Source organism: Anthonomus grandis, chromosome 5 (assembly GCF_022605725.1).
Source record: "Anthonomus grandis grandis chromosome 5, icAntGran1.3, whole genome shotgun sequence".
Taxonomy (NCBI): domain Eukaryota; kingdom Metazoa; phylum Arthropoda; class Insecta; order Coleoptera; family Curculionidae; genus Anthonomus; species Anthonomus grandis.
This window is the reverse complement of record NC_065550.1, coordinates 6,976,432-6,988,451: the sequence shown is the minus strand read 5'-3', so window position 1 is coordinate 6,988,451 and position 12,020 is coordinate 6,976,432. Positions and strand designations below refer to the sequence as shown.

The 12,020-nt window shown below is 29.1% G+C and overlaps 1 protein-coding gene across 4 annotated transcripts in view; it reads right to left on the bottom strand.

Moving 5' to 3' along the window:
• LOC126736883 (WD repeat-containing protein 7) overlaps nt 1–1,930 on the bottom strand; it is a 178,124-nt gene extending 176,194 nt beyond the window's left edge. For all 4 annotated transcript variants that reach the window (XR_007660815.1, XM_050441490.1, XM_050441493.1 and 1 more), the window contains exons 1-2: nt 1,804–1,930; nt 1,244–1,386 (exon numbers count right to left, since the gene is read on the bottom strand). Coding sequence is in view for 3 of the 4 variants with exons in the window: in XM_050441490.1 (XP_050297447.1) it covers nt 1,244–1,380 (137 nt within the window). In the remaining variant the exon portion in view is untranslated. The remainder of the gene's footprint in view (nt 1–1,243; nt 1,387–1,803) is intronic.
• Between the last annotated feature and the right edge of the window lie 10,090 nt (nt 1,931–12,020).

Genomic DNA, 12,020 nt, shown 5'->3' with positions numbered 1-12,020 from the left:
GGATAAATTTAGCATTTTTTCAAAAAAAGTCTATAATTCATAAGCAGAATATGTAAAAGCAAACAAATGCATCACAGCATGGATTTCTATCTATGGATTTTCTAATCGATAGCTACTGCAATATCTGGAAGTTAAGCTTATTTTTAATGCACTTGAACAGGAAAAAGTTGTAGGCCTTTTCTATGACTTAAGTTGTGCTTTTGATACAATCAAGTACAACTTATTATTGCAAAAATTGTATGCTGTGGGTGTGAGTGGTACACACAGCTGGGTGACATTGTAGAACAATGCGACAGCTGTGATATGCAAATGACATAAATCTGTTACTAAGGAATCCAGATGACAATGAACTTGCAAAAAATTGCAGCATAGCATGTAAGGATATAAGTTACTATTGCTGTAAGAATGGTTTTGGTGCCTAATAATGTAAACACAGTTTTTATACATATCTACCAAAAAAAAATGTAGTCAAAGCTGCTAAGTTACTTTTAATATCTTTAAGAGCTCAATTCTATCAATGATTATGTGATTGGTGACAGTCATTACTGATCAGACTGATGACTATGTATTTCAAAAGAAAATGCTTGTTTGATTTATGTGTTTAAAACAACTGATTAAAACAAATTAAAACAAAACAATCCTGTAACTAAACCTAATTTACACTAAAATTACAAACTAATAACTTCCTACCTTGTGTGTTCACAAAGGAAAAAGTACACAAAACGTATGTGATACAAGTCAAGGATAAAAATTAAAAGTTAAAATTGATAAAATAGGATGGAGACTAGTTACCGCATATTAAAAATATAAACAAAACAAAATGAGGTTAGGTTTAAAGGCAAATAATAAAATAACAAATAAACAATAGTGTTGTTTTTCTTTTTTATTAGTGTATACACAAATTAAAAAGTTATTAGTTTGTAATTTTATTGTAAAAAAATGTTCTTAAAGCATATTATTTTTGTTTCTTCCTTACAGTAGATCTGATGATTCCTAGCAGGGTAAAACATGTGTAATCTTTTGACCTTATATTACCATGTTTGATTTCTAAATTTCTGATTTCATTATTGCACTTAATGCATAGAGATCCTAACTCTGATCAATATGAATTTACACTTAGAATTAATATTTATTATATCAGTCTTGCATGTGTGGAATCTATTGAAAACTGTTAAAAAGTTTTAATTATGGTTAAGGTAAATAAAAAATAAAAAACATTTTTGAATGACAGTACTCTACTTACCAAAGGCATATTTGTCCATCATAACACCCAGTAGCTAAAGTCTTCTGGTCTTTTGACAAATAAATGCATGAAATGCAATGTGTAGGGGCAAACTTGCCCCACATTACCACAGGTACCACAAGACTAGTACCAGGCATGGTTTACTGTAACCAATTAAAAATTATAGTAAAACTAGGCTTGGGAAATTCCATGTTCATATTAGAGTTCAAAAATTAATGTTCTTCATAATAAAATTTACAAAAACAATACACAATTTACTCAATCAATTGGAACCACTTATTTGTATTTGTTTTGGTATAATTTAAAGATCAGTTAAAGGTCACATGACTTATTTGAACACAATGACGCTAAAACACGCTCGATTGCTAATATGTATTGTATAAATTACTCAGACGGCGACAAATAGGAAAATTAAATAACACTGTTCTGGATTAAATTGGTATTAAGTATTAAAATGATCAAAAACTGGGCCCTATCTGTTGCCTGATTAAAGGACGTTTCTGGTAAATGATACTTGAGAATTAATGGGGAAAGCGATAGGGATTAGAACAGGACCATACCTGTGTTAATTAACAGCTTCGGGACGGAAAACACTTAAATTTATTGGATTTTTCGCGATTTACATTGGCTCGCCATTTTCCTGCAGATAATCAGCAAATCAGCTGTTCAATTTGACACAATTCTTTTGACAGCTTAGTGAACGGAAGACGCATGTCAAGAATTGCGACGTTGTCGGTGCTGATTTGACGACTGCCCAAATAAAACAGATTAAAGCTAATTCCCCACAATGCAACATATTGTCAAAGACAAAGTCAAAATATGCTTTATTATAAGTAAAATCTGTATTGTTGTGACAAATTCATAATGAGTTACTTATTATATTGGGTATTACGTCACTTATAGCAAAAATCAATTTAGAAATGTTTATCTCACACGCTCAACAATTGAAAAGAAGAAGAAAATAGACTTATTCACGTATTTAAAAGAAATATGAACTTAAATCTGTAGCGATACCGTTCGATATACTTAATTTAATTTCAAGTTCAATAAGTTTTAAATACAATAATTTACTTGAGGTATAATAGATTTTTTATATACCTAGGAGCTGAGGTTCAATCTATTAATCTCTGAGCTCGTTTCTTCTTTTCAATATCCTACCTAACTTTGTTATGAATATTACAATTAAAAAACGATAAAAAACAACAAGAAGACCTACTTTTTTTAAAAAATACCTAATTTAAACCAACGTTTCGGTAGTTATATCTACTACCGTTATTAAGGTAATTAAAGTAAAATTAAATTAAATTAAAATTAAAATATACTTATCTTTCAAATTTTTAGTAATGCAGTCTCATCAAAATTTCTTCCTAATTCGAAAATACTTTATATACTTTTTTTATATGATTTGACGGTTTATTAATAGTTTGACAAACTATTTTGAAAGATAGCAAAAATTTCAAAGGTTACTTTTTTAAAAATTAAAGGGGTGTGATCTTAATGTAAATTAATCATAGAAAATACATGAATATCAAATATTTTAAATCATTAATTAATTTTGAGAATACCCTGATCTACTTCTCTCTTTAGCAAAGGAATCCATGTATTATGAAAATCAACCGAACAAGTAGCTAAGCATTTATCTTCATTTAACATTATAAATGCACTTTCCTTTAGCTTACGTAATTTTGAAATTGGTTCCTTTGCTAAAATTGAGGAAGCATTCCAGTCTATTCTGTGGTTATTGTCGAATGCATGTTGTGTAATTTTTGATTTTTGAAAATCATTGTTTTTTATGTAAGATTTATGTTCATTAATTATTTTTGGTAATGGTCTACAGGTTTCACCTATGTAAAATTTACCACAAATACAAGGAATTTTATAGATTACATTTTTATTAAATTCATTTTCATTGAAAGGTTTAGTTTTTGTTAATAAGTATCGTAATGTGTTTTGTGATTTAAAAATAGTTCTTATATTAAATTTTTTAGCAATTCTTTTTATCTTATCAGAAAAACCTGGAATAAATGGTAAAATAAGATTTGTCGTAAAAAGTGGTTGATTCAATTTTATACGTGGATTATCAAACTCTTTAAAGCAATTTTCTAAAAATTCTTTGGAATAATTATTTTGAATTAAGATATTTTTAATAAAATCTTTTTCATTTGTTAAATATTCATTATTACAAATAATGTGCGCACGATCATATAAACTTTTTACCACTCCTTTTTTTACCATTATTGGATGATTAGAATTAAAATTAAGATATCTATTAGTATGAGTTGGTTTACGGTAAATTCTAGTTTCAAAATTTTGTAAATCCTTCTCAATTAAAATATCAAGAAAAGGAAGCTGACCATCAGCTTCCTTTTCAAGAGTAAATTTTATAGTAGATTCTTTTGAGTTAATGTAATTTAAAAAATTTATAAGATCTATTTCGTTATGGTGATATATTGAAAAAATATCATCAATATATCGCCACCATATTTTAGGTTTTTTATCAAATGTATTAATAATTTCAGATTCAAAATTTTCCATAAATATATTACTTAAAATTGGTGAAAGAGGAGAACCCATAGCCATACCAAAGTTTTGTTGATAAAATTCATTATTGTATTGGAAATAAGTAGTTTTTACACAATAGGTTAAAAGTTCTAAAATTGTATTAACGCTTAGTGTTGTACGTTCTGCCAAATTATTATCATTCTCTAATTTATTTTTAACAATATTTAAAGTTTTGTCAACAGGAACATTAGTAAAAAGACAACAAACTCAAAACTTACCAATAGATCATGAGGGTTAAAAGAAATTGTAGAAAGTTTTTCTAAAAAGTGTTGAGAATTTTTAATGTAAGAATCAGAATTATTAGTGTATGGAGTTAAGATATTTAAGAGATATTTTGCAAAAGGATGAGTAGGTGAATTTATGCTACTAACTATAGGTCTTAAAGGAACATTTATTTTATGTATTTTTGGTAAACCATAAAAATGTGGTGATTTACTATTATGTGGAGTTAATTTAAATCTATCAATATTAGAAAATTCGTTTTTATGCTTTTTAAGTAAATTATAAATTTGTCTTTCAACTTTTTCTGTAGGATCTTTAGATAATTTAGAATAATTGCCATCATTAATTATTAAATTTAATTTATTTTCATAAGTGTTAATATTTAAAAGAATAGTAGCATTACCTTTATCGGCTGGAAGTATTTTAATATTATTATCGGTTTTTTTAATTATATTAAAAAAAAATTAATTATTTTTTTTTTAATATTTATTTTATTTAAATATTAAAAAATTAATTAATGATTTAAAATATTTGATATTCATGTATTTTCTATGATTAATTTACATTAAGATCACACCCCTTTAATTTTTAAAAAAGTAACCTTTGAAATTTTTGTTATCTTTCAAAATAGTTTGTCAAATTATTAATAAACCGTCAAATCATATAAAAAAAGTATATAAAGTATTTTCGAATTAGGAAGAAATTTTGATGAGACTGCATTACTAAAAATTTGAAAGATAAGTATATTTTAATTTTAATTTAATTTAATTTTACTTTAATTACCTTGATAACGGTAGTAGATATAACTACCGAAACGTTGGTTCAAATTAGGTATTTTAAAAAAAAAAGTAGGTCTTCTTGTTGTTTTTTATCGTTTTTTAATTGTAATATTTATAACAAAATTAGGTAGGATATTGAAAAGAAGAAACGAGCTCAGAGGTTAATAGATTGAACCTCAGCTCCTAGGTATATAAAAAATATATTATACCTCAAGTAAATTATTGTATTTAAAACTTATTGAACTTAAATTAAATTAACTATATCGAACGGTATCGTTACAGATTTAAGTTCATATTTCTTTTAAATACGTGAATAAGTCTATTTTCTTCTTCTTTTCAATTGTTGAGCGTGTGAGATAAAAATTTCTAAATTGATTTTTGCTATAAGTGACGTAATACCCAATATAATAAGTAACTCATTATGCTTTATTATATCTGAAAAACGAAATTCTTATAGACAAAGCCTTTATAATAATAAACTAACAAAAAATAAAATTAACTAAAATATTACACATAGTATCTTTCATAAATCCGTAAATTGTTTTTATTTAGTCATTCACTGAAAGAAAATGAAATACACAACTTTTCTTCCTATTCTGTATGTTATTATTTAGTAAGGAAAGTGATAATATGAAATCAGTATTTGTAAACTCGTAAAATAAAATCAGAATTAAGAAATATTTGACACTTTTATCAATTAATAATTTTAAAAAATGTCAGTTTTCTATCCTTTTTGTAGTAGACTGGCCCTTTTAAAATGTTGAACTGATCATTTATTTGAAAGGTCTTTTGAGTATCATTTATTACCCTAGCTCGAAACGACTTACTCTTACGAGAATTAAATTAATAAATAAAAACAAAATCCCTTTTTAAAAATTTTGACAAGCTGTGATATCACAGATTCTGAAAACGGCAAGTTAAAGCTTCGCTATTATAAACCACATGAAAAAACCTTTAAAATGATGTATCACCCCAGTTCCCATTTAAAATTTTAAGGGTAGCTGTCACCCCCGCGTAATAGTTGATGGTAGAGGTTTCTAAATGCCCTATAAAAGACACAATGAAAAACTTACAAGTGCGAGCGTTTTTAACATTTTTACGAAATCTCGGAGAAATTCGGGGTGGAAAGCCACCCTGCATTATACGAAAAGGATCATTAATACATAGTAGTTTTATGAAACGGGATAGCGAATTTATTTTTGTTTCTAATGTAATGTATTTTTAAGATTATTCGAGGTTTTAGTGGTATTGAGAAGCTTATGCACAAAATTTGAGATATGTAAGTTTCTCCGCTTTTCCTTATTAAGCTAGTTAGAATCCACAATTTTGTGTGTATTACGCATGTCATGCTTCCTGATTCCTTAATATTTTTACGCATGCGTTCTGTGTCCTTTGTATTTTCTGTTCATCGATAGCTGTAAGATTGTATCAACGCACATGCAAGTATATGCGGATGATACACAATTATTATTTCAGTTTAATCCAGACTGCCCTGATAATGCTGCTGAGATTTTAAATTCAGATTTATCTAATATTTTGCGATACTCAACGGAACATAATCTGACAATTAATCCTGCAAAAACTACAATGTTACTGTTTTGTTCTGAAAAGAAAAGGGGCATACTCATGAATCGACTTAATATTCAGATTGAAAATACTCGGTTGACTTTTGCTAACTGCGGTAAAAATTTGGGTTTGTGTATAGATATACAGCTTAATTTTGCACAACATTTAAAATCTTTACTAAAAAGAAGTTATGTGAAAATGAAGCTTTTATATGCTAGCTTTTAAATTTTAAAACCAGAAAAAAATTGTGTGAGTCACTTATTATGTCTATTTATTCGTATTGTTTCATAGTATATTATCCATTCTTACATGTTGTAAATAAAAAACGGATACAATACGTTCAGAATACATGCTGTAGATTTGTTTATAAATTAAGAAAATTTGATCATGTCTCAGAAAATATAAAAGAGTTGGGTTGGCTTAAGTGTGATAACTGGTATAATTTTAACTTGACTCTATTTTCTAGAAAACTAAATATGTGTCAACAACCAGTATATTTGTTCAAAAAACTAATTTATAGGGAAGCTGTGCGTAATCGCTTTTTGCGAGATAAAAATTATTTAACAATGCCACAATATAGAACTTCTTTCAACATGCTCTTTTTTAAAAAGAGCTTCAGTTATAATTGTGTTAACTTATATAATAACTTACCTCTTCAATTTAAGGTATGCAATACTGGTTATTTAAGGTCTAAGTACAAGAGGTATTTATTAGATCTGCAGTAGATTTTTAGAACTTTTTTAGTGACAGATATATTGTATGTATATATGTACTGCATTGTTATATTGTTATGGTTGGTTAAAACTATTTTATTCTCAGTGTTATCTCTTAAAAGCATTCTATTGGACTTTCTCTGTTAACATTTAAAGATGGTAAACTTAATATCCACTTATGGAGAATTGGTTGAGTGGAAGAATGGCCAGGAGGCTAAACTTCGCTAGTTGCGCTATTCTTGTGCATATGATGTGAGTGTACATTTTCATATGTTTTTGCATTGTATGTGCAAAGAAATACTTGAATAAAGGCGTTATTTATTTATTTATTTATTTATTTAAGATATGGATCGTATATAAAGTCATCATAGTTAAAATGTGAGAGCACTCATATGATCACATAGATTTATTTTAACAAGAGACATAGATTTGTGTGTCACCGGCGTATGCTTATATGTTTTACAGTATTTAGGAGTAAGCATTCACTGAATTAAAGATAAAGAGGCGGGGTATAAAATAGCTCATATGGTTATAAACCACCTTTTGCGACCGTTCGCTTAAAAATGAATTCACTAAATGAACAGAGTCCGCGTCGAAACCATAATATTTTATCTTAGCTAATATAGATACCGTACCAAAATTCTCTCAAAATCCACACTGATTATCAAGCAGCATTTTGTTAACAGTGAATAAGTGAATATTTGGTTATAAAGAATTTGCTCAAAATTGTTTGACAGGGTGATAATTGACGATCCTCTAGTCAGAAAAATAGGAGTGCTGACTGGTCTTTGGTAGTGAGATTCCCAGAGCAGTTTTCCAGATTGTTGTAACTGGTTTCTTCTCTATAGCCGTGTTAACAATGTGTAAAATAATTCAGTGAACTGAATAATCTATCAAAGGGTTGCATATTTTTAGCAATTTTGCAATAATTTGATCTGCACCAACAGCGTTAGTTCGGATTTTATGTAGAGCGGAATGTATTTCATAAAGTTAATTTCTGGATTAAATATATGGATGTTCTAATATAAAAGTTGATTATTTGGAGTATTTGATATGGATTGCAAAAAGGCGCTTTGAAATAATTATTAATTTCATTAGGGTTTGAGAGATTACTTGGTAGAATTAGTTTTTTGTAAGCAAATATTTAAAGCTTGAAGAGTTTTCCAAAGTTTAGCTGTATTGTTTAATTGAGAAGTTTTAATAATATATCTCTTTTTGTACCTCTTATGGCAGATATTGTCTGCTTACAAATACTTTTATAAAATAAATGGTCAGGCTCGGATTTAGTTTTTCCAATTTTGTGCCTTGCTTGCTTGTCTTATGGCACTGCTACGAGGCAATTACCAATACAATTTGGAATCAACCTCGATGTTGACTGGCTCTGGACTAAATCGGGACCGCTGACTTGTACTTAATTACGTCAGACTTCTTTTATACTGTGTGGTATTCCTCTATTTGTAGAGATTAAGTCTATTAGTATGGACAAACACAATATAGGTAAATTGGACAAACATCACAGGTTCTGGGATTTTATAGGAAAAGAAAACATAGACAAAACACCGAAGTCAATTTATATTCAAAAATTACATGATTAGATCAATTGACTCCTCATTTGGTTCAGACAAAAAGTATACATTGTTAAGGGGGTGGGAAAATTCCTTTTAACAAATTCCTTATACAGATCAATATAACAAATGAAATTTATAGAACCTTCCAAAAAGAGATGATTTAAGTCTTCAACAGAGCCACATTCACAATATGGGTTATCTTTAATCTTTAGTTTATGTAAATGCTTTTTAGTCAGACAATGGCCCGTCCGTAATCTGATTATTTTGGTTATTTATTTTCGATTTTTGAAAGGTACTTTCAAAAACCATTTGGTTTTTGCAAAAGTATTTTGTATAAGTATTGATAATTCTTATTATGTACTAAGGTTTTCCAGTATACTTTAAACTGATACTTATATCATCCTTAATCAGGTTAAAAATTTCCATAGAATCCACTTTCATATCTTTAGGTCTTTACCTATTCTTGCCAATAAATCCACCACCTCATTACCAGGAATGCCCGAGTGTCCAGGAATCCAAGCAATTCTTAATAGACGAGAAATCGCTTTAGGGTAATAGACCATATTTATTAATTTTTTGCATCGCACTTCGGGAGTCTGAAAAGATTATTACCTTCTTTAAATGCTCATTCTGCTTTACATATACTTATTGAGTCTGGGAGTTTAGATGAAAATTTATAGTCTATGTCCAGAATATATATCCGCCAACCTACATTTGCCAACTTTTATCTCTCAAGGCTTTTAGGTGACGAATTTCATTTAACCAGGCAGCTTTTGGCTTTGTCGCTCGAACCATTAGAACCTTAAATGCCTAAAATAAGCCTAGCTGCAAACCATAGGCGAGGTTGTTCGAGATCTCTCAGACAATGATGTCAAATCGACTTTCCAATTTTTCATTAAATATATATTTTTCTTAATCCTCTAAATATTTTTTTAATGTGTTGTATTTTATAATAGGTAAAAAATTTACTCCTTAAAAGTTTTGTTTATTTGCTAACCAATAATATATATGTTAAGAGTAATCAACAAATTTTTCAGAATAAAATAAGATTCTTAACAAAAAAGTTAATGGAAAAAAAGCAACTTGACAACGTAGAACACCTGTATGTTTACAATGTAAGTATGCGATGTTTCCTTTTTGTTTCCTGTATTCCTGTTGTTTTTTTTTGTACATGTGTGAAGCTAGCGATATCCAGCAACCAAAGTCTAGAGCGTAGCATATGTCGATTGCCAGCGACCTATTCATAGTCCGCGCCCACTGTTATTTAATCGATATAATGGTCGTATCTCCTGAAGTTCCCAAGGAATTTTAATAATTTTCTGTCCAGAATTAGCACTGGTGTCCCTCAGGGATGCATCTTGCACCCTACTCTCTTCCTGTTATATGTTAACGATCTTTTTGACAAGACTTTTAATCCGATTTACAGCTTTAATGATGGTAGTACATATCTAGGGTATCTTCCTTCAAGTCGCCCAAACAGATGACTTCAGCCGATACCCAGTGTCATATGCATCGCTATTAATGGCGACTTTAGCATAGTTTTGGACTGAGGTGAGTGCAATCTGATTGAGTTTAACGTAGCTAAAACTCTGTATTTACAGAGAAATCTGTCTCTGCCATCCCAAGTCTTATTATGTCCGGGCCTATTTTGCCGCCATCTTCATCAGTTGTTTTGTTAACTGTGGAGGTTGGAGTAATATGTATATATAAAGCGAAAAAAAAACATAAAATATAAATGTATATATAAAGCGAAAAAAGCTAAAGCGGCTTCTCAAAACCGCTTACAAGGCCATCTCTTGAGTATAGCGCTCACATATGGAGCTTTGCTCTTAAAGACACTTTGAAGCTGCTTGATTCCATCAAGAAACAGCCTATATGTTTCATAGGAGATGCAGAGATAACCTTGGACAGTTTGGCGCATAGAGGGAATGTGGCGGACCTGGCTCTATTTTATCTACATGATCCCGGTCAGTGCTCTTCCGAACTGGCCCGTATCATTTCACCTAGAGCTATACAAGTTTATAATATCCTTAAGTAAAATCTATATTGTTGTAACGAATTTATAATTAGTAATAATTGTTACAACAAAAATTGTTGCGACAAAATAAGTAACTAATGTAATATCTTTGAAATACAATTCAACAAAATGAAATAGGTAATATTTATATAAGACTACTAAAACCAGCTCCACTATACTTAAAGTATTTGGAGCAAAAAATATTATATATAAAAACTATCATGCATTGTGGCGTGTGGTCAAGTGTTTACTAATTTATAGATATCTAATATCTAATAATAATAATAATAAAATGTCTTTACTCAGCAAATGTTACATTAATGCCTATTTGCTTACAAAGGCGAAGATAAGCTACAAGCTACTCTTAACCATAATTTAAAAAAAATTAATTAATTAATTAAATAAATAATAATTGCAACTATACTTATTCATTTTACATTATATTTCAGAAAGTTAATATTTTGGTAGAGAAAGTCAACGTTTTTATTCATAGCTTCAATATAAAAACAATTGTCCAAATTAACTTGGGCCAGATCTATCGAGAATTTTTCCAAGTCGATGTTTTTAAGATTGCGAATTTAAATTATCTTTTGCTGAGGTTTTTTAATAAGTATGAGAATACAAAACGGCATTTGATTGTGATCACTAATATGTGAAGTAACGGTCCCACTCTTATAGCATATTTTTTTACAATTAAGAAAAATCGGGTCTAGGCACGTAGCATATGTATTTGTAATACGCGTCGGCTCATTTATTAATTAATTGGTCATACCCGTAAGAATTTAAAGCAGAATATAAAGAGCTAGGCCTCATCATATCTAGGTTTAGGTCTCCAAATATCTTAGTTCATCAAGGAAATTTTCAGATACCCGAGTCCTAGGAGGTTTATAAATAAAAAGTAGGGCAATTTTGTGGACTTTGACATATAAAAGTAAATATTCAAAGTCTACATTGTTGACATTGATATCGTCTCTTTCACAATACAAAGTTGATTTGATGTATATACCAACACCTCCCCCGACTCTGTTTAGCCTATCCATTCGATAAAAAGAATATCCCTGCAATTTAACTTCTTCGGATATTATGGAACTCTTCAACCATGTCTCACTTACATCAATAATATCATACTTTTCATTCATAAACTGAGCAAAATCTGCAAAATTTGGCAAAAGCGATCGTACATTGATATTGGCAATGCTTAATTTAAGTTTTTCGAGGTAGTTTAAAAAAGAAGGACAATTTCTGTCAAAAGAAGAATTATCAGTTTCCAATGATTTGTGTCTTTTTTGCAAATTAGCTCTGACGCAATTTATAATTTTTTTTTCTTTAGAATTTCATTCGTTAAATTTA